The sequence below is a fragment of the Lepidothrix coronata genome, unplaced genomic scaffold, assembly GCF_001604755.1.
Source record: "Lepidothrix coronata isolate B3197 unplaced genomic scaffold, Lepidothrix_coronata-1.0 Scaffold187, whole genome shotgun sequence".
Classification (NCBI taxonomy): domain Eukaryota; kingdom Metazoa; phylum Chordata; class Aves; order Passeriformes; family Pipridae; genus Lepidothrix; species Lepidothrix coronata.
The window spans coordinates 1,228,206-1,251,043 of NW_016690367.1; the positions used below are offsets into that span (position 1 = coordinate 1,228,206).

At 48.5% G+C, this 22,838-nt stretch overlaps 1 protein-coding gene across 28 annotated transcripts in view; it reads left to right on the plus strand.

Annotated features, from left to right (window-relative positions):
* EPB41 (erythrocyte membrane protein band 4.1) overlaps window positions 1–22,838 on the plus strand; it is an 88,034-nt gene that overhangs the window by 30,603 nt on the left and 34,593 nt on the right. For 27 of the 28 annotated variants that reach the window (XM_017831027.1, XM_017831029.1, XM_017831012.1 and 24 more), the window contains exons 2-11: window positions 5,714–6,173; window positions 8,799–9,029; window positions 11,362–11,466; window positions 14,343–14,385; window positions 16,455–16,530; window positions 16,992–17,210; window positions 19,519–19,606; window positions 20,100–20,252; window positions 21,122–21,219; window positions 22,032–22,204. In XM_017831027.1, the coding sequence (XP_017686516.1) occupies window positions 5,721–6,173; window positions 8,799–9,029; window positions 11,362–11,466; window positions 14,343–14,385; window positions 16,455–16,530; window positions 16,992–17,210; window positions 19,519–19,606; window positions 20,100–20,252; window positions 21,122–21,219; window positions 22,032–22,204 (1,639 nt within the window). In that variant the 5' untranslated portion in view covers window positions 5,714–5,720. The remainder of the gene's footprint in view (window positions 1–5,713; window positions 6,174–8,798; window positions 9,030–11,361; window positions 11,467–14,342; window positions 14,386–16,454; window positions 16,531–16,991; window positions 17,211–19,518; window positions 19,607–20,099; window positions 20,253–21,121; window positions 21,220–22,031; window positions 22,205–22,838) is intronic. The other variant, XM_017831018.1, reaches the window with a different exon arrangement.

Below are 22,838 nucleotides of genomic sequence, written 5' to 3' on the forward strand. Positions count from 1 at the left end.
CCATCTGGCACTATGTGTTTGAGACCAAACCTTGTTTTTGCTCTCACCTCTGCTGAAGAGGGGAAGGGAGCCCCAAGAGTAGCTGCTCTCTATGGAATAGGGAACAACACTCGTATTAAACTGGTGGTTTTCTTAGTCTTTTTAACAAACTCCTGTGTTGGAATATGATGGGATAGTCCATGAGCTTTATTTTCCTGGCAGCCCAGCCCACGTGCCTTCCCCATGGCTCTGTTCTGAGTCCAACTGCTCCCAGATCAAGTGAGTTTTCCTAGCAGGTCCCACATGGGGCAGCCTTTCCAAACCCATCGCAGCAGACAAGGCTCCAGTGACAAGTACATGTTTTCATTTAAATTTCAGCACTTCTCCAATGAGCAAAGCCCATGAATTTCCATATTCTGCAGCATCCAGGAGGATTTTTGAGGATACAGGGGGAGGAGCTCTCAGCTCCCTTCGGTTGTAATGCACTTACTGCTCCATTTAGTCAGGTCATTTTATAAGCCCAGTCTTCAATTTGACATAAATGATTTGCTTTCAGCAGATGGTGAGCTACTATTTTTGCCCTCATTTAAATAGGAAAGCTGTATGAGAGCAGGAGATGGGAGAGGGGCACGGGGCTGCCGACGTGCAGTAGATTACCAGGGCTGCTCTGGTGAGAATTAAATCCGGGCAGTTGTAATGTGCCATCTGTGTTGTGTTGGGTGGTTTATTTTTCCCCTGTTCAATGAGGCTCCTGGAGTCTCCTATTACCCTCCAGGTCAGGCTGAGTGACAGCATCTCTTTTGTTCAGGGCCCAAAGTACCAGCACAGGAAGATCGTGCACGTTAATTCTGACAGGGGTTATAAATGTCAACACTAATTATTCCTCTAATAAAATATATTAAATAAATTCCAAACGGTTCTGGTGCTTCAGAGTGTATTAAGGTTGTTTGAATTCCTTATCGAGGGGCTTATTTTATTGCATTTGAATTTCTTGTTTTATTTAAACTTCCCCTAACAAACAGCTTTCTGCTGTGGTCATAGAATCCCAGAACGGTTTGGATTGGAAAGGACCTTAAAGCCCACCTCATCCCACCCCCCTGCCGTGGGCAGGGACACCTTCCACTAGCCCAGGTTGCTCCAAGCCCCTTCCAGCCTGGCCTTGGAATGTTTTTTTAACTGTAGTAAAAATCCTGTGTAGGACACGTAACTCACACATGCGTGGGGTGAGTCCTGCCGGGGGCGGCTGCAGTTTCCTCCCCTCCCACCCTCAGGTTTGTCTCACGTGCACCAGGTCTTGACTAAAGCGAATTTTCAGGCTGTGCTGTCTATTTTGAGCGATGTTCTGCGTAGTTTCTCTGGTGAGTTGTGTGCTTTTCACACACATTATGAAATGGGAAGGAACGCATTTAAAAAAAAACCCCAAAACCCACCACGCTGTTGCTGAAACTATTTGATTTTTGCCTATTTTTAGCAGAAATTTTTCTCTTATCATTGTCTCCAGCTCTTGCTGGAGCAGCAGCATTCTGAGAAGCCACACGGTTTTGGGTAGGAAGGTCAAGACAATTTGTCCCAGCACTGTGATCACCCTTATCTGGTGTTGGGCATCGCTGTGAGACAGTTTGGGTTTCCAAGAACTGAACCTTCCCCGTGGACAGTCCTTTTTCTTCTCTCTCTGAAAGACTAAACCACTGGGAATTAAGTAAGCTATGGCATGAGCCATAAATCATTTTTCCAGGCTTGGAAGCAGGGATAAGTTAGATTTTCTATCACAGAATCACAGACTGGTTTGGGTTGGAAGGGACCTTAAAGACCCTCTCCTTCCACCAGGACACCTCCCACTATCCCAGGTTGCTCCAAGCCCTGTCCAACCTGGCCTTGGACACTTCCAGGGATTCCAGGGGCAGCCACAGCTTCTCTGGGCAACCTGTGCCAGGGCCTCCCCACCCTCACAGGGAACTATTTATTCCTAATTTCTAATTAACTTTGCCCTTCTTCAGGTATGGTCACTACACTTATTTGTGTGCCTAAATAAGAGACACTGGAGGAGCTGACAGGTAGGAGAGGGTGACAGACAAGTATCTCAACATTCCTGTTTCTTTTGAGAGCAGATGTTTTGCTAAAACCTCTTCCAGCATTCCCAGGAGGTCCAGATCCTCCTCTGGCAGGTGAAGGGGATGTGGTTGGTGGAAGGTCAACCTGTGGTTGGAAGTGTCCCCAGTGGGGCAAAGCCTTTTTGCTTCTCTGGGAGTATTTAACTCCCTTTTCTTCAGGTTGCTTCCTGTTGCCAAAGCTTTCTTGTCTGGAGGATGTTCTTAAACTTAAAAATGTTTAAATATAAATACATATTTTCTGGTGAGATTTTCAACTCTGAAATCTCTCTCTGGGATCATATCTTGAGTTTTGTGGTGGTTTCCTTATTTCTGTAGCATCAAACACCTTCTCTACACCAGACTTGTGAAGAGCCTGCTTTTTACAGGCTGTCTGGCATCAAACCTTCAGCCTGTACCAAAGAAAACCCCCAAATGCAGTATTTACAAGCGTGGCAGCTCAGAGCCGGAGGTGAGCAGCATCACTTGAGTGCTCCTACAAGAGCAGAGCATCCTCCTCCAGCATCCAGGGAGCTCCCGAGGCACCTGCAGGCTCGGCAGAACTGCCCTGTGAGATAGTGAAGGAAGAAAAATTGAGTTTAAATAGAAACCTGCTCGTGGTTTGGCTGTGGGTTGTGCTTTCTCCAGAGAATGGGTTGAGGAGCAGTGGAGTGGGAACTTTGCTCTTCGTGTCAGCTCTGCTGTGGGCTGGCATGGAAACAAAACAAGTGCAGCCAAGGTGCTTTTTGTCTTGGAAAATCACAGAATCACAGCCTGGTTTGGCTTGGAAGGCACCTTAAAGACCATCTCCTTTCCCCCCTTTGCCCTGGGCAGCCTCTCAGTTATGTTATTTGCTTACTGATCTCTTTGCTTTTGACGGGGAGCGTAGGGAAAACCATTTCTGAGCATAAAACTCGCAGGGGAGGGATCCGGGCGTGAGCCTGGGTCGGAGCAGCTCGCTCAAGTCTTGCAGCAGGATGTTTGCTGCACCCAGTGAGTTATTGGTGCTGGCAGCTATGAAATGTTTATTGGGAAGGGCAGGGCTCCTACGTGCCCATCTCCGCATCCCCAGCCCTGCCGAGGGGATCTGGCTGAGCTGCAGCCTGGAATCCCAAGGGATGGAGGAAAGACAAAAGAGATGTTTAAGACAAGGAGATGTTTTTTCTCATTGCCAGCGAGACCCACCTTCCTACATCGAGAAAGGTCCGGGACTGCGGCTTTGAAATGTAAACAAGTAAACAATCCTTGTTCCAGAATTTGAGGAGAGAAACGTACATCCAGAGGAAATGTTCCTTTGTGGACCGTCCCTCTGGTTTCCTGTGGCTGATAAGAGCTGCTCCTCAGCTGTGCCCTCCCCACCATCCTCATCTCCAAAGCCCTGGTTCTGCCTTTCTAGTCTGAGGAGCGACTCCCGACCGACGTTGTGTGTTCTGATAACGATTCCTACAAATGTGTTTATTCAAAACAAACACAGTGGGAAGCAACTACAAAGCAGGCTGCTCTGGCAGCTGGTGCCAGAGGGAGCTCGCTGTCGGCATGTGATCCTGGTGGGACAGGCTTGCAGAGCATCCATCCCGATCCGCGTGTGCCAGGACATTGGGAGCTTTGCCCTGGGAGTTGACCGTGGCGAGTCTGTCTTGTGTTGTGGGCTTGGAGTGATGGGTTTTTGATAGTCCTTGCCCCTTCCACTGCCTTGTGGCATCTCCGGGAGTTTTTGGAGAGCTGTTGAGAGTAGGAATTGGCAGCATGGTGGCTGGAGGGACTCTGCAGAGTGTTGCTAGCAGGGCCAGCAGCATCCCTGGCAGTGGATTGTGGGAGAAGTGAAGAGGTTTCATAGCATAGTAGTGTTCTGAGTTGGAAGGGACGCCCAAGGATCATCCAGTCCAACCCCTGGCCCTGCCCAGAACACCCCAACAACCCCACCCTGTCCCTCAGAGTGTTGTCCAAACCCTCCTGGAGCTCTGGCAGCCTTGGGGCTGTGCCCACTGCCCTGGGGAGCCTGGGCAGTGCCCAGTCACCCTCTGGGGGAAAAATCCTTTCCTGAGGTCCCACCTGACCCTCCCCTGACACAGTTTCAAAGGATCCAGAGAGCCTGTTCTAGATCTGACACTTCTCCAATGGAAGCACAGACCCAGTGGGTTCCATCCCTGCTTTTCCAAAAGCCCTCCCTGAAAAGAAATAAAATCACCAAAACCTCAATCCAAACCTTGTAACCTCAGGAAATTTGCGTTGCTGGAGGAACAAACTCAGGGAAGGTCTCTGATGCTGCCCTGGTTTAACCACAGCATTAGGAATAATATCAAGTGTTTGCATTAAATGCAAGGGAAGAGTCCTTTGGAGAGCTGGGGGGGCTTTTCTTCTTCCAGCACTCTGGTTCTTTTGGCAATCAGCATGAGTTAAATTAGAACTGATGAATGCAATAATACGTGGGAGGGTGACATCTTGAAACATTTCCTAATTTTGGGTCTGTATTTGGAGCGAATGTTTGTGCGCCGAGGCTCGGGCTGGGGATTGGGGCATATTGGATTATATGCTATTTGCTCAGTGTAAGCAGTGGCAATTTATTGCTGCAGATACATGTGATGCAACGCACAAAGATTAGTTCTATCCCCTCTAAAGCATGATTATTTTGGGTCCTCTTTATACCTTAAATAGATATTCTTCTCATGTGATTTCCATCTTTTTGTGTCAACAGCCCAGGCTAAAGTTGAAATAAACATTGCATCAGTTTAATAGCACAGGCTCTGAGGAAATCTGCTCTGCATTTATGGGGTGTTGTTTGGAAACCTTTTCGTTCTACGTTTTTGCTGTGTGCAATCCAAAGATTCCATGAATCCCAAAGCCTGCTCTGCTCCACTGGACTGGTCTTGTGCAGATCAACATAGTTGATCAACAGCAGTGAGTCCTGTCCCCATCAGTGTGGTGTGATGTGGTGTGTTTAGATCACAGAATCTCAGACTGGTTTGGGTTGGAAGGGACCTTAAAGCCCATCTTGTTCCACCCCCCTGCCATGGGCAGGGACACCTTCCACTAGCCCAGGTGGCTCCAAGCCCCATCCCACCTGGCCTTGGACACTTCCAGGGATGGGGCAGCCACAGCTTCTCTGGGCAACCTGTGCCAGGGCCTCCCCACCTTCTCAGGGAGGAATTATATCCCATCCAGCCTTGCCTTGTGTCAGTGGGAAGCCATTCCCCCTTGCCCTGTCCCTCCAGCCCTTGTCCCAAGTCCCTCTCCAGCACTCTTGGAGCCTCTTTAGGCACTGGAAGGGGCTTCAAGGTCTCTCCAGAGCCTTTTCTTCTCCAGGCTGAACAGCCCCAACTCTCTCAGCGTTGTCCAAAGGGCGGGGGGCAAACATCAATAGAGATGTTTCTATCAAAGCAAACCATAGCAAAAGGAGTGGTTTTGCTCTCAGTGCCTCTGTAGGCTGGAGTTGGCAGGGGTTCAGTCCTCATACAGGTCATTCACTGAAGAGTTGGACTCGATCCTTGTGGGTCCCTTCCAGCTCAGAACGTTCTGTGATTCTGTGGCAGGCTGGTGTGACTGGTGAACGTGGCGTGTCTGTGCTCGTGGCTTGGCTTGAGCAGCTCAACCAGGCTTGAATGTTGGAAACCACCTCTGGATTGAGCCCTCCTGCTCCTCTCTTACAGCACCACCATGACAACAGAGAAGAGCCCAGCGGCGGACGCCGACAGCTCGGACCAGCAGCAAGCCAAGGAGGAGGAAGGAGCTGCTGAAGCACAGAAGCAGGAGGCTTCTCTGGAGGAAGGGGCTCAGCCTACGTCAGAGGGGCAGGGGCAGAAGCAGAAGGCCTCCAACGGAGACACCCCCACGCACGAGGAGCAGAGCAAGAAGGAACGTCGCACCTCCGAGGGCCGGGGCCTGTCCCGCCTCTTCTCCTCCTTCCTCAGGAGGCCCAAGTCTCAGGTGTCTGAAGAGGAAAAAGACACTGATGCTCCTAAAGAGGCAGGAGGTGACCAGAAAGGCGCAGGATTAGGAGCCAGCCCCGATGAAGACATCCTGGTGAAAGCGCCGATCGCAGCTCCTGAGCCCGAGCTCAAAACCGACCCGTCACTGGATCTCCATTCCTTGAGCAGTGCAGAAACACAGGTAAAAAACCACCCCATCCTGTGGGATGGGCTCCCTGCTGTCCTAAAAATGTGTCTTTGTAGCCAAAACCTTCATATCCCAGGCTGGTGAGCTTGACCAGAAAAGCTGGTGAGGTGTCAGCTCCCTGTGTTGCATCGTGTACTTCCCACTCTTCTCCCTGCATCACCGTGTCCTGCCAAGTACCTGCTCTGGGAATTGTGCTCAGCGCTTCCCAGCATAACTTCAAATGCCCTGTGACGAGTCCTTGCTCTGCTGAGGTCACCTCAGAACCAGGGTTCACATTCAGAGGGTCCAAAACCAGTTGGGATCTCCTTGGTGTGAGCAGGATAAGGGCAGGTCAGTGGCCTGAGGTGGAGGACTTGGATTTAGGGAAGGGTTTCTTCAGCTTCAAGGAGCGCAAGCGCAGCATTTCAGGACTTGGTCATCTGCTCAGTCTGGGCTGGTGCTGAGCCTGCCAAATACAAACATTTTCTGCTTATGCATCATGTAGACAGGGATTTCTGCAGGCTCGTGGGCTGAGCCCAGCTCCTGGTAGCTGTCTGGTGTCTGCTCTTCCCAGCCAGGGTCATTTTTTGTGCAAAATATGTGAAGTTTTAAAGCTTAAAGTAGAAATTGAGGCAGACACAGCCACAGGGAACATTCACAGGGCTGCAGCTGGTTGTTGGTTTGGGGGTATTGGGTGCCCTTTCTTACTCCTTGGGTGATGGCAGCTCTGCTGTTACTTGTGCCTAGACTTGGAGAAGGGTGTCCTTTTTCCTCAGCTGGGGATTTCTTGCAACCCAGCGAACCTGGATGTGTTGCTGGAGTCACAGAACGTGCAGGGTGAAATTTGGATTTCTTACCCACTGCCTTCGTTCTGAGTGGCTCCAGAGCACTGTCAGGTACCCACAAACACTGGAATTCAGAGCAATACAAGTTCCAGCATTGCCAGTAGGCAGTAACTGTAAATCCACCTCCTTTAAATTACAAAGCTGTAGAGAAGGTAGGTAACACATTTTTCTTTCTTTTCCCAAATTTCTGAGCCTGTGAAAACCAGGGGATGGTCTCTGCTCATGTTCTGTACCTCTGAGGGTTGGGAATAGCAGGATGGGAAGGAGCTGGAAATTTTCTTGCAATTTCAGCCCAGAAGTTGTATTTTCAAGAGCGATTCATCGCTGGAAGTGTTTAAAGTCAGACTGGACAGAGCTTGGAGCAACCTGGTCTAGTGGAAGGCGTCCCTGCCTATGGCAGGGGGTAGGACTGGATGATCTTTAAGGTTCCTCCCAGCCCAACCCATTCTGGGATTCTAAATACATGATTTCTTCCTCAGTTTAACTTTGATTTAGTGCTTCTGAGCACACGTGAGCGTTCACCCCAACCTTCCTTCACGGGCCGTTCGCTTCAGACGGAGCGTTTGTGCCTTTTTTTTTCCCCCCAGTTCTTATTTTAGATCCCAGTCAGTGGCTTTCTGAACTGTGACACTCTGCAGATATTTCTGCTGTGACAGCAGTTGTGAGGTGCTGCAGTTTGATAAATGCTGACCGACGGGCATTAGGAGCTTTGACTGATTCCCTGCTCCCGATTGTCCCAGTTCTGCTGGAACAGAAGTCAGCAGCTTGTGGACATTATTTAGTTTTTAAATACCTCCGTGCACTTGTGCCTGGGTGTGATTTCATGAGATGTGATGGCTTGAACAGACAAGGTTTTGCTCTTCCCCTGCTGCAGCTGTGCTCCTGCTGCATCCAGCCCTTCCAGTGCTCGTCAGAGCCTCCCGTGAACTCGGTTAACCTGCTGAAATGGCAGAGGGAAAAAAAAAAAAAGGCTTCCTTCCTCCTCCTGCCCCCAAACTGCATCTCTTTCTGCTATTTCAGTGGATTAAACTGGCTCACAAAGTGCTTCTGTAGGCAGAGGGACAGTGGTGTGAGGGCTGCCTTCCCTTTTTGGTGGCAGAGAGCTGCTTGGTCAGCTCAGATGGCTGTGAAATCCTAGCCCTGACCACCCCTTTTAGTGCCACTGCTGCCACAGAGTCATGGAGTGGTTTGGGTTGGAATGGGCAGGGACACCTTCCACTAGCCCAGGTTGCTTCAAGCCCTGTCCAACCTGGCCTTGAACAATTCCAGGGATGGGGCAGCCACAGCTTCTCTGGGCAACCTGTGCCAGGGGCTCCCCACCCTCACAGAGAAGGATTTCTCCCCAATATCCCATCTAAATCTCTCCTCTTTCAGTTTAAAACCATTCCCCTTGCCATGTAGAGGGTGGGTGCACTGGAGCAGAGCCCATGGCCCAGGTTGGTACTGGGAGCACTGAGTATCTTTCCTGGGAGGCAAAAACCTTCCCAGTCCAAAAGGTGCTGTCATTAACACCACGAAGATTTGCAGGATATAATCTGCCTTGATTTTTCTAATCAACCCTTATTTCTTTTTTATTACATCCTTTATTAAATGAAGACTTGAAAATGACTTGGAAGGGCTTTAAAAATTAATATCATTCCCTTGCTCACCCCAGCTGCTGCTCCAGGTCCTCGGTTGCAGGTTGAAGTCAGATAATGAATTTTGGGTGAGGCCCCAGCCCTGCAGTGCTTATTTAGTGTGATGCTTTGTTTGCTTGTTTGACACCTCTAAATTGGGGTCTTGGGGGGGGTTTCAGCCTGCACAGGAGGAGAGGAGGGACGAGCAGGAGCCAGAGGGCAAAGACCCTGAGGACAAGGAAGAAGGAGAAGCCAAGGAAGAGTGTGCCAAGCCGGAGCCTAAACCAGAGACTCCGGAGACCAAAGCAGACAAGGATTTGAAAGCTGCCCAGAAAGCAGTGAAAAGACACAGAAACATGTACTGCAAAGTGGTCTTGCTGGATGACACCATTTTTGAGTGTGCTGTGGATGTAAGTACTTGTGGGGTTTGGTTCTGCTTCTCCTCTCTCCCGTCTCCCTTCTGCTCCTCTCGAAAAATCACCACAAACACGATTTAATAGGGGCCTAATGTGCTGCCAGGGAATTACATGACAGGCTTTACTGCAGAACAAGCCTGCTGTAAGCTATAACAACTTATTTAGTGTGTTGTAAAAGCCTCTGGGTACTAGGAATCTTTATTTTTTATTGTTCTACAATTCCAGGGTGTCGTGCTTTATAAAGGTAGGAAGGATTTAAAAAAAACCCACAAACAAACCCAAACTTTATCTCACTTGCTGTTCATCATCTTTGTCATTTGTATCCCAGATCAGAGTTTAGGTTTTTGGGATAAGTTGGGACAGTCTAAATATCTTTTGCCCCCTTTCCTCTGAGAAAAATGGGCTGCCAAATTGATTTGTGCTTTTCTAGTTCCCCAAGGTCCCTTCACCTCCCAGGCTGCTGGTGCTTGGATATAAAGAAAAACACGCTGTGTTTAGCCTGCAGTTGAATATGTTTGCAGTAAACAATTTAGAAATTATTATGTTGACTTAGAGCACTGCAAACCCCTTCATCTGAGAGCTTTTCTTCTGCTTTCTTCTGTGCATTCTCTCACAGGGATGTGGTGCTGTCAGGGCAATAAAAAGCGAGCAGAAATCCCTATTTTAGTATTGAAGTACTTGTCTGGAATATTAATAATCTGGTACTTACCACTGGAGCATAGTTCCACCAGCTTGTTTTCCCTCAGTCCTGCTGGTAAATGGGCCAGGAGAGGGTATCTGGGCACAGGATTCCTTGTGGGAACAGTCACCTTGGGTGATCCTGGGCAAGTAGGTCAGTGCCGGGTGTTTGTGTAACGGTGCTGCTGGCATTGCCTGGGATCAGCTTGGAGCATCCTGCCCCAAACTCCTTCCCCTGGGCCAGGGATGTTGTGTGCAGCCCCCCAAAAGGGAACTGTTCCCCTAAATCCTGGTGACACCTTGCCATGGTGTGTCCATGATGCCTTTGGATACTGGCACAGGCATTGCTGGTGGGGGGGGGAGCCCTGACTTGAGCAGGACGTGAGAAATCTCTCTGTAGGTCCAGAGGATCGTGGTGGGCACTGCAGAGGGGATTAGGAGGGGCCACTGTGTCAGTGAGACCCTCTTAACTTGGCAGGCACCCTGGGCTTTAACACCCCTGTAATCCTACTCTGGTGTTTTGAGAGTTTATTAAGATTTAATTGGGAAGGAATTGCAAAGGTGTAGGCAAAGAGCAGCACAAATGCCTTTATCCAAGGAGAATTAGTGCTTTCAGGCATCCTTTCCAACTGACAGCCCTGGAAGGTTTTTCATTCCTAGATCACTGCCAATTCCTTGAGGGATACCCAGGCTAACACATACATTATGTTACCTATAGAGTCACAACGTGTGCACAAAGGACCTGACAGCTGAAAGGCTGGAATAAAGCCAAGGAATAAAACCAGGCAGGGGTCTTGGAGCAGTTGCCATGCAGAGATGAGTGACAGGAGAGCTGTGGGCACCAGCAAGGCATTAGTGAAGCTGATTTTGCGTCACTGGAACGGCACTTTCTTCTAACAAAGCCTCCAATGGAATGAGCTGCTTCTGGTTGCCATAGTTTTGTGCCTCAGGGATGTTTTCCTTCATGCTTTTGGACTAAAAGGGTATCTTGTTCCTAGGGCCAGTTCACTTCTGCAGGATTTGGGGGGGGGGGGAAAGGAGGAAATAGGAATGCTCAGAGTGTGTTTCTGGAGGCAAGAGGTGCTGAGCAGCTCTGGGTGCAGGAGGCAAACAGGAGAAGGTGGTTTTCATCAGCAGGTCGGGGTGATGGAAAGGCCACAAGAAATTATGGGCTGTGGGTCCGAGCTGCTGGTTTTTTTCTGAACCTAAAAAAAGTCAGATTGTCCCCAAAATGAACAGCTGTAGCATTGGGTCATAGCAGCAGGTTCATCTTTTGATCCACACCTGGTTGTGTGACAGCCTGGATCCAGGAGATACTGGGGCTCTGAATGTACCTTGGCAGGGAAAAGCTGTACAGATCCTTGGTGTTTACTGAGCTCCTGATGGGAAGTTCAGCTTTGGGGGGGCTTCAGACAGGGAACTGGTCAGAGGAGAGAGACCCACTGCATTCCTGTTGCCTCTCCATTGAATTCTTATGCCTGATGCTCTTTCCCATAAGGAGTCCCTGCTCTGAAACAGCCAGGGATTGTGATTTGGAGCTACTCAGGGCTTACAGTGTGGTTTGGTGCCATTCCCTTCCTCCCCTCTGCTGTGAGTGAGAACAGGCAAAACCCAGCCTGTCCAACAGGATTTCTTCTTCTATTTGCAGAAACATGCCAAGGGACAGGAGCTCCTTAAAAAAGTCTGTGACCACCTCAATCTGCTGGAAGAAGACTACTTTGGTTTGGCCATATGGGACACACCAACCTCCAGGGTAAGCAGCTGCTGTTCTGGGGTGGTCTGGCCCTGAGGGGATTCAGCTCTTCCATAGGATCATCTTCCCAGGGCAGGAGGGAAAAGCCTCCTCTTAAAACTGCTTTTGATGTCCTCCCTAAAGATGGGTTGGGGGTCATCACAGAGGCAGAAATGGTGAAAAAGTGAGTACAGGAGTGTGGGTTTTAGCAAAAAGGCTGCATGAATCATAGAATGATGGAATCCTTGTGAACTTGGGTCTTCACCTGGAGAAAATTTGTTATATTAGTTTGCTGCAAATTAAGTTGTTTGCTGCCATTAAGTTGTAGAACTCCAGCTGAAGAAGTCAGGCTGCCCTGGCACTGTGGTGTCAGCATTGGGAAGGTTTGGTTAGAGCCTCCCAGAGCAGTTTAGAGTTGAAGCTTTGCCCTGCAGAACACCAATGACTCCATACAAAAACTCCTACTCATGGTTTCAGTTTAAGGCCTTTGTTTGGTTTGACTCGGGCGGTGTCTTATCTTTTAAACCCCTTGGTTACCCTTTAACTCAACAATTACTCAGGGTTTGTTTCACAAAGCCAAAAGCTAAATTGAAATGAAGGGCCCAGTTCTGTGTCCTTTAGCCCAGTTATGTTGGTCCATATTCTGAATATTCCACTGCTTCACCTGCACCATTCACCCTTGGCAGGTTGTGGGACTGACAGACATTTGCCATTAAATACTTCATAATGCTTAATCCACAGGCAAAATAACACCCTGTCACTGTTTGAGGCAGGCAGAGCTCCCACTCGGGTTTGTTTTACTGTGTCTGGTGTCTTGCTGTCTTCTTGTATGTGAAATCTGTTTCCATGTATAAAGCCTGGATACTTTTTACCCTGGGAGTTTGTTCTTGCAGAGGGAAGGGTAGGTGTACTTTTATATCCAATTAAGAGCAAAAAGAGTCCTTGAAAGTGTTCAAAAAGCATGTAGATGTGCTTAGGGACGTGGGTTAGTGGAGGACCTGGCAGTACTGGGTTAATGGTTGGGCTTGATCTTAAAGGGCTTTTCCGACCTTAATTAGTCCACAATCTCCCAGAGCCCTGGGCTTGCTCTTCACCTGTCCAGGCTTTCAGCATCCACTCTTCCAGAAGCAGAAGCACCTCCTTCCTCCAGCTAACAAGGGCTGAGAGGTTGTGGAGCTTTTTAACTGTAGGGGCTGAAAACAGATTGTTTTGTCCCATCTGTGTCCCAGAGCCAAGAGCTGAGGAAGGTGAAGCCTCTGTCCACGGGTTGTTCAGCTCCAGTGTGGAGCAACCTGGTATGGTTTGTTCTGATGGGGAAAAAACACCATTTTTGGAGGGTTTTTTGGGAATCTTTCTGGTTGTGTTTTCATTGAACTTTGAAGCCTGAAGCTCCATCTCTCTCCCGCCGTAACTTCAAACAAGACCCCACACGGAGTTACTGATTCACGGGAAGAAATGATGTTAACAGGAATCCAAGGATGAGCTCCTGCACCTCACCTGCAGCTGTGTGGGGCAGGCAGAGCTACACGTGTGTATTCCTGGCCAGGGAAGGCTTGCATGTGGCATTTTCCACCTTGATATATAGGGAACAAACCTTCTGGGGAGGGATCTTTACCCCCATGGGCGTGGCCGAGGGTGACAGCGGGATTAGGAGGTTGTGACAGCGGCTGGAGCAGCAAGGAGCTCATTGCTCTGAAAGGGAGGATTGTTCCCCTCTGATTCACGACCCAATGGGATAAAAGTGGTGTTGATTGCTGTTCCCATCATTGTCTGCTGGCTCAGGCGGGGTGGGATGCATGACTGCACCCTGGGCTGCCCAACCCAGGAACGAGCAGCCCTGGCACCACCCCGGGCCGTAGAGATGCTCAGCTTAAAGCTGTGGCCCTAAAAAGGGCAGCAAGTGGCCCTTCTGCCTTCCCCAAATGGATTTTTTTACCCCCATTTTATAGGTTAGAGGGACAGGCACATAAAAAGAGGAGATTAAATGTAAGTATGGCTGTCTCCCTGCCACGAAGTTACGTGTCCTTCTGGTCGGGAGAGATTAGCTCGGGGGATTCAATGAGTTAATTCCTTCACCTCGGGAGACCTGGGCGTCTAAATCCTTCTCAGGGCTGGTGAAAATGAAGAAGGTGGTTAAATGTAGCCTCTCCAGGAGGGTCATTAACCCTGTGCCATCCCCCGCAGTGGGGCAGACCCTGACCTCTCCAAAGGGAAAGGCTCAGACCATGGAAAAAGCAGGAGTTGTTTTTTGTGGCTTATGTTGCACCATCATCCCACAAAACCCCAAATTACAGAGGGGAGAGGCAAAAAGGATACATTTCTAAATTTGTAGCGGAGATAATTAGAAGAAACTTGAGTCATAGTTAAAAGAAATGAAGTTTATGTCACACTCCTGTGAAAGATTCCAGCCTTCTGTGGTAATTGGGTGTTTTCACTCATATTTCAGTGATTAGGTCGTTAAAACCCAGAGCTAATAATAGAAAGTCTTGGTGATCTTTGATCTGAGTAGGCTAAGTGAGGAGACAGGGTGCTTAAAATGAATGTAAACATCCTATTTGCCTATATTTAAAGGTTGTGGAGGGAAAAAAAAGGTGTTGTAGAAGTGGCTGGATGTGGCTGTGACCTGGCTGTACCTACAGCCCCGATATCCTGCCTTTTTTTCCCCCCTCCTGTTCCTCCTGCCTCCCCTGTGAGTACCTGGTAGATGAATGATTGGAAATACACCCCCGAGACCACAGCCTGGAGTAAAAGTAGTGAAAAATGCACTGTCTCTGCAGTTTCCATGGCTGCCTGAGTGTCAAATATTGTCTTTTTTCGCCATATTTTTAGCAATTTGCAGCTTTCTGTGGCGTTTCTGGAATGTCTGTTAAACTGTGAATGTTTTTATCCTCTTACAGACGTGGCTGGATCCTGCCAAAGAAATAAAAAAGCAGGTCCATGGTAAGTAGATTGAATTTATCATCTGGAGGGGGGAGTGGTTTCTGCCTTCTTCCCTAAATAACATGGCCTTGGAGGGGGCCCAGGGATGGGGAGAGGTCAAGTGAGGGTGGCTGGCAGGGATCAGCACAAGTTCAGGCAGTCTCTGCGTCCTTTCTCTCCTTCTTAAGGACTTAGGGATGCTCTGGATTTAGGGAAAAATGTCATTTCCTTGGCAAAACATGGCTTGGGGCGTGTTTGCCTGAGGCAAAGCAACACTGGCTCTGCAGGGCTGGAATGGGAGATGGCTCCTTGTTGGAGGATGGGAAAATGGGTGTCAGTGGGAACCACTGAACTCCCGAAGGAGACTGGGAGAGCCTGAGCAGAATTGTGTGCTGGAGCAGGGTTTGATGGACTCTGAGGCTGTTTTGGGGTCCAAATAGGGGTACTGGAATGATAAATGGCTCAAGTAGTATCCCCAGATGCTCTCCAGAGTGGCATTTTAAGGTCTGCTACCACTGAATTACTTCAAGACGAGGGCAGTGTTAAAATTAAATAAACATCTCAAGAGGCTTTTGTTTTCTCTTGGGGGCAAGTCTGGCTGCTTTGGAAGTAAAATACTGGGTTTGGGAAGTAAACTAGTGGATTTGGGATATAAAGCACTGGTGTTTTGGAAGTAAAATACTGGGTTTGGGAAGTATAGTGCTGTTTTATGAGAGTAAAATACTGTTTCACGGATGCTTTTGGTGGGAGGCACAGGACAAAGTGTGTCACTAAGTCCAGGTTAGGGGGGAAGTACCACAGGGCTGTGGAGCAGGGAAAGCTCCTGGTCTTACCAGCTTCTCTTGGGATCAATAGCAAAATGTGCTTGAAGGGCAGGAGCTGCTCCATCCATAAAATTCATCTAGTAAATGTGATGAGCAGCAACCTCTTATGGAATCTGATCCCCTGAGATGGGTTAAATGGCAGATTATTAGATTTTGCTGGAAAATAGGTTGAATGCGGGTATGAATATGTGTACCCTGATGTGTGTTGCTTTAGACAACCTCTGCTCCCTAAAATGACCTCTTGGAATCGCTTGGTTTGAACTGTGTGTGATGAAAACAACCTGCCTTGGGTTTAATCCCAGTTATGGTGTTGCATAAGAAGTAAATCCAGGGATGCTCCGTCCCCCCTCTTCCCTGTGTGAGAGCGGGATAAACCTCTGGGTGAAGTGCAGGGGCAGATCTTCTCTTTCTGAAAGAAATCTTATTTTGAGCTGGTGTTAAAGGGCCACAGCAGGGGGGAGATGTAACTATGAAAATCACCCGGTCAGGACTATTTTCTCCTGGGAAATGTGATTATTTTCAAGGAAAAGAGAGAGTAACCCCTTCAGCTGTGGCACCTAGGCTGGCCAGACCACTTATAATGCCAGTTCTAGTGTGATTATGTGGGTTCTCACTCCACTTAATGCCTGTAATGGTGCTGCACGAGGTTTGCAACAAACATTATTTTAACCATTAAGTGTTATTTTAGACATTAAGTATTAAACATTTAGGTCTGGACTTGTAAAGCTCTTCCTACCCTGGTGCTTGCTGGCTTCATCCTGAGACTGATGCTTGTGTTGGGCTGAGTTTAACCTGTGTCTGACCACCTGACCCCAGTGCATTAGGCTGAGAAGTGACTTAGCACATCCCCTCCTGAAATTTGAAAATTGGCTTGAGTGATAAACCAATCCTAATTCATTAATTTACAGCCCACCCCTGTCCTTTCTTCACGAATCCCTTTTCAAGCAATGAAAGAACATGGGAGTCTTTGAGCTTCTTAGCAGTGAATTTAATATTTGCCACGAGTAGTGGTTTATTTATGTGTATTTCCCTGTCCTACTTCTTTTTCTCCTGCTTGTATCCTACCTCCTATAAATAAAACCATACCTTATACAGATGTTAAGCTGCATCCAGCTGTGAGAGTGAGCAGTGTAAAATCAGTGTTACATCTGCTGGATGAATGTTGAAGATCAGGTTGGATATTCCCAGCTTTTTTAATAACAACTGACTGTCACAAAGCTGTCCTTTGTGTGTTGACTTTTCTCAACCTCTCCTTTGTCGTTGCAGGAGGCCCCTGGGATTTTACCTTCAATGTCAAGTTTTATCCTCCAGATCCTGCCCAGCTGACAGAGGATATAACCAGGTGAGTTCCCTGGGAATCTGCTGCCAGCCAGGAGCTCGCTGAGCAGAGCAGTGAATATGGAATAGAAAAGTTTAATATTTAACTCCTTCAGTGAGGAGATCAAATGTCCTCCCCATTTGGAGGGGGTTTGGTTTGTTCTCAGTGGGTGTGTGGATGCTCCTGCTCTCCACTGGAGTCCACTTGGGTAAAGCAATGTCATGTACCACCCTGGCATGGGTGTGTTTGTAGAGGAAAGTACGTTTTTATCGAAACCCAAGATTTTCTGGTCCCTTTGCAGAGTGGAGGTGACCTTAAATCCCCCAGACCTTCACACTGTTTACCTTGGGAATGAGTAAAAACACAGGTAGAAATTGGGAAAGAGCGCCGTGCTCGTTCATCAGGGGCACAAAAAAAAAAAAAAAGAGACTGATCCTCAAGTTAATAAATTTCTCTGTGATTAATATTTTCCTTTTTGCCCCCAGGTATTACCTGTGTCTTCAGCTCAGACAGGACATCCTCACGGGGCGGCTGCCCTGCTCCTTTGCAACCCTGGCCCTGCTGGGCTCCTACACGGTCCAGTCGGAGCTGGGGGACTATGATCCCGAGCTCCACGGCCCAGATTACATCACTGAGTTCAAACTGGCCCCAAACCAGACAAAAGAGCTCGAAGAGAAGGTTGTGGAGCTTCATAAAACATACAGGTAAGGTGTGGTGGCTGCGGGGGCTTGTTTGTGCACAGCAGCCTGAAATAAGGGCAATAATGGGGCTTTTGGGTGTTTCCCCCACCTTTGTGGTGTGTTTTTGGTTTCCTGCTGCACCAATTTTATGGTGGCAACAGAAGCTTTAGCAGTAAGGTGTGAACTGGCAGCTCCTGAGAAGTTGCAGGTACTGAGCTACAGAGAACCTGTGGCTGCTCCATCCCTGGAAGTGTCCAAGGCCAGATTGGATCAACCTGGGATAGTGGAAGGTGTCCCTGCCCATGGCAGGGGGTTGGAACTGGTTGATCTTTGAGTTCTCTTCATATCCAAACCGTTCTGTGACTCTGTGTGATGATTCTATGAACATCAGCTTTTAAAAAAAATTTCTAATACTTTTGAAAAAAATCTTTCTAGAAGCTGGAATTCTTTTTTTTCAGGCATGGAAGAAAGCAGATACAAAGTCTTGAAAATGCAAAATTTACTTGTTTTAACCTTGCCCTTCGTTTGGGATTCATGTAATTTTGGGTTGTAGTTGGCTCCTGCCTCTCTGTGCATACACAGTACCCTACAGCATGTTTAGGGTTTTCTGCTGCCATGTGGGAGGATTCCAGGTGATCCAGGAGTTACAAACCTCCAGTTAAGTGTTCCCCATGACCTGGGCAGGTGTGTAGTGTTCAGGGAGGGTTGAACAACTGGGAGTCCCCCTGATACCACACTGACAGTAACCAAACCTGTTATTCATCTTATTTTTGAGCTCGTTTTCCTGGATGCTCTCGAGGGTTTGGCTGCAGGAGCTGTGGGGAGGGGCAGCAGCTTCTGTGTCCTCACAGGGATACACTGGGATTTTAGAGGGGAAAACCCCCCAAATCCGTAACACCACTTGGTGGTACTTTCAACCAGCAGCCCCTTGCCCTGTGAAAAGCTGCTGGTTGATGCCCTGACGAGAACAGAGCAAAGACAAGACCTTCTCAGAGGCAGAGGGGAACTAATAACTGGAGTGCAGTGGGAAGGGTGGACATGGGCTCCTGGCTGTGGCCAGAGCTACAATTAACACCTCACTCAACCCTCCAAATCAATACTTTAAATTGATTCCCCTCCATTTGCACTGAGAGGAGAGGAAATGAGGGAAAATAAGTACCAGGCCACTGACAAGCTTCATGACTGGGAGTCAAAGGCCGTTGCTGTGCTGGAAGTGGCGGATCAGGGTGATGAATTATTCATGGCTTCATTAGAAGGAGACTTCAAGGTATAAGATGTAGTTATATTTCATCTGTCTGCGTGTGCAGAAGGAAGCAAAACGTCCCAGTTTAATTTCTGGTCTGTGTTCTGTGAACATTAAACTGTCAGAGGGTTTTCAGTGGGAATCAGAGTCATGGAATCATTAAGGCTGCAAAAGACCTCGAAGACCATCCAGTCCCAACCATTCCCCCAGCACAGCCAAGCCCACAACTAAACCACTTCCCAGGTGCCACACCCACATGTTTTTTGAACACTTCCAGGGAAATCTCTGCTAAACCACTCTCCAGCTCTTGCTACTGTATTTGCAAAGCAGGAGGCACATGTTGACACAGCACAGCTCCTGGGTCTTTCTTACAGGATTGTCCCTACAGTTGTCTTTGTCTGCCCTGTCTCCCACCACCACCACCTCTATTTACATCACACACGAGATGTATGGGAGGGCTCAGTGAGGAAGACATCAAAGGAGGGAAGAAAATGAAATGTATGCAGCTGAATTCTCTCCCAGCAGAGCTGTTAATGTACCTCACACACCAGAAACTTATTAACAAGGGCACTTCAATACCGTTGATAATGGCCTCCATTATCAGGATGTCTCTGTTAAGTTGTGCCCCTCCTGCAGACAGGGCACCATCTGTTCCCAGAAAACCCTTCATTCATCTGGTCCCCCGGTTGGAATCTCTGCTGAGTGGTCTCAGCTGTCCATGTGTTTGGCTTGGAGAACAATAGCTGGGTTTGGGGAGGTCTGGAGGCTGCAGATCTGGGGGGACAGGACCTGTCACCCTTTGCCTGCGGCTCAGTTGGGGTTTCTTCTGCTGAATCAAGTTTTGCCCCCTCACTGCTGTTCCTTGCTTTCTTCTCTAGTGCCCGTGCAACTCCACAGGAATAAAGTGCATCTGTGTTCTGGGAATGTCTGAAAGCACAAATGTGGGCATTTGGAGCGATTTAATAATTCATCACCTGAGCACAAATCTGGTTGTATTGAAAGCAAAACAAAATCTAATGAGTTTCATGATTTGTCCTCTCTTAAAAGCAACAGTTTGAGGAATACTAAGCCCTTTCTCTCTTTCCCCAGATCCATGACTCCAGCCCAAGCAGACCTGGAATTTCTTGAGAATGCAAAAAAGCTGTCTATGTATGGAGTCGACCTTCACCAAGCCAAGGTGAGAACCAGCACCTGCCTGTGGGTTTTGCCATTTGGTTATCCTTCCCTTGCAGGAACAAGTTTACCTGTTTCAGGAAGCTCCTTTTGAAAGGTAGAGGAAGTATGGAAATACAGACACAGAACGGGAATGACTCAAGCATTCCTGCAGAAGTGATTCTTCTTGGCTGCTTATTATTTATATATCCCAGGAAGCTTTCCAAAGCTCCTGGTGTAGACCAGTCCTTGCTCTGAGGAACTTTGAATTTATGGCTCTGACCTGCCACGTGGGGCAGGAAGGACTCTGGATAAGCCCTTTGGGCAACCAACAGTGCAGGAAAGAGGAGGTTGTGAGGAGAAACGTGAAGGAAAAGCCGGCCTGGCCCTGGAGCTGGGAACTGGAGTCTGGGGGGGGTGGGGAGATGAATTTGGGTGAAGACCAAAGGGGTGATTTGGAAGGCAGATGTTGACCTGAAACTTGTAACCCTGACGCTGCTTAAATCCTGGTTTCCCAGGACTTGGAAGGAGTGGACATCACTCTGGGAGTCTGTTCCAGTGGCCTTCTTGTTTACAAAGACAAACTGAGAATCAACCGCTTCCCGTGGCCCAAAGTCCTGAAGATTTCCTACAAACGCAGCAGCTTCTTCATAAAGATTCGGCCGGGGGAGGTGTGTCCTGGCTCCTGTGTGTCACCTTTCACTGCCTTGTGATTGTCACCGTGTGTGTGTGTGTGTGTGTGTGTGTGTGTGTGTGTGTGTGTGTGTGTGTGTGTGTGTGACTGAAACGGAGTGGGGAGGGAACGGCCTTTTCCCTGGATGAGCATTTCCTGTCTGGGGTGTCTGATCCCAGCTTGGGGTTGAGCCAGAGCTACAGCCTGGCTGGTGAGGGTTTAACAGGGTGTCATCCAGCACCACCTCCTGGCACTGCAGGGTATTCCCAGCATCCAGGGAAACGGGATGGGAAGTTGTCAGCTGAAACTGGGAGAGGACTAAATCCTTATTTTTTTTTTTTTTTTGGGACACAAGGCAAAACAAAGGCTCTTTGTCTTGCTTTTATTAAAAGAAAGTAATAAAAAATTCAAATTAGCTTTTCACCTAAGGGCAGGAGGCAGGGGATGGATGCGCTGGTGCTGCTTCATCAGTGGGGAGATCCCTGGAGCAGCCTGGCCACATCAGGGAGAGAGGCTACAACGGGGATCTGCCTCTTCCCTTCTCTTCCTCCTCCTCCTGCTTCCACTGCCTTGACCCAGCCTTGCAGGGAGGTCAGTGTTTGACCCCATCCTGCAGCTGGGCAGTATGATGGGGGTGTAAATGAAGCTGACTGGCTGCAAAATCCACAGCATGTTCCTCTGTAAATCCCAGTGCATCCTGAGAGATGCCCAGGCTTGTGGCCAAGCCCTACCTTTGATCTGAGCTCCTCCTGCACATCCTGGAGTGAGCTCAGCAGTTTGTGCGCAGCAGGACAGAACAGTGGGCTGGGGACTGAGCTCCTGCCTCATGTATCCTTGCTACACCTAAATAAGTTATATTTCCCACAGCAAGAACAGTATGAAAGTACAATTGGGTTCAAGCTTCCAAGCTACCGGGCAGCGAAGAAGCTGTGGAAAGTCTGTGTCGAACATCACACCTTCTTCAGGTGGGTTTCCTGAACTTGGAGTAACTAATGCTTTAGTGTAACTGCTGAGAGTGAGCAGTGTTCCTTAGTTCCTTCAGTGTTCCTTAGGGTTTGGAACAACTGGAGTGAAATGGTTGCAGGGACACTAAGTGTTTGTTTTGCAGTAAATTTTTAAGCAGGTTCTGCTTCGTAAGATACGTAAGACAGAGAACTTTCACTGATGTAGAGGTGAGACTTATTGGCAAGAGACTTCTTTAATTTCTATTTAATTTCTCTTTACCTCCTCCCCTACACTCTCCCTTCCCAATACATCCATGGAAAATGAAACTCCTTAGAAAATAAAGTCCGGTGAGTGGCACTTAAACCAGAACAACTCAGGTTTAGTGGGATTTGAGCTCAGCCCAACTCAAAGTGATCTCTTGGATTCTTCAGAAGGCATTTCTACTCTGAAGCACGCTGAGCTCTCTGGATCCGGGGAGCTTTCCTGATGGAAATGCCACAGCCATGAAGGAGCACTCATTTCAAAGCATTTGGTGTTAGAAATTGAGGAGATTTGTTGGGAAACGCCAAGTTGGGATTTCCCAATTTGTTGGGAAACTCCAGTGCAGCACAGCCCGCAGAAGCCATACGTATTTTTTCCAAGATGATATGCAAAAAGAATGAGCATCCTTCATTCCCTTGCATGTGGGGGGGAAATCAGCCCAACATCACGAGGTCGTTTGAAGCCGATGAGGCGGATTTTCGGATTTATTCCTTTACCCTCCTCGACCGCGCCGAGATTTGCAGGGTTTGCCGCTCGCCCGCGGTTTTTAAATCCCGGGCGTGTTTTTCAGGCTGACTTCCACCGAGGCCATCCCGAAGAGCAGGTTCCTGGCGCTGGGCTCCAAGTTCCGCTACAGCGGGCGGACGCAGGCGCAGACGCGGCAGGCGAGCGCCCTGATCGACCGGCCCGCGCCCCAGTTCGAGCGCACGGCCAGCAAACGAGCCTCCAGGAGCCTGGATGGAGGTGAGTCCACACACCCCCACCACCGCCCAGGATGCTGAAATAACAGCTCCATCCCCTGCTGTACAAAAAACCCCCCTCGGCCTCCGTGAGTCGCGTGTTCGAGGGTTATCGTGTGTTCAAGGGTTATCGTTCGAACCCGTGCTTGTCACGCGACCTTTGCTCACGTCAAAAAAAAAAAAAAACCCCCCCAACCAACGGACACAAAAAATTCCCCCTGCAAAGATCAAAATAAGGTCATCACAACTCAGATAATTTACGCAAAATCCACCCTTTGTCCCTTCACCGCAGTTACGACAGGAATTTCCCCTGTGATCATTCCGCTCTCCGACATTGTTCAGTGCTTATTTGTCTGTTACCTCTCCCAGGTAGTATCCTTATCTTAAAATCACAGTGCTGTGAGGGCTGCTGTGGGAAAATGAGCTCCAGCTCAGCCAGGCCCAAAACAAAAATGCAAACTGAGAGTAGTCGCAGCAGAACTCACTGACAAAAAGGGTGTAGGTGGGTGCTGAAGGCTCATGGCAAAGTTCTGGTTGTAGAGATATTTCCTCATTCAGCGTCAAAGCATTTTCCTTTAGAAAATCAGGAATTAAGCTATTTGTTTTGTTTAACATAACTTCCTAAATTCCTTAGTTCT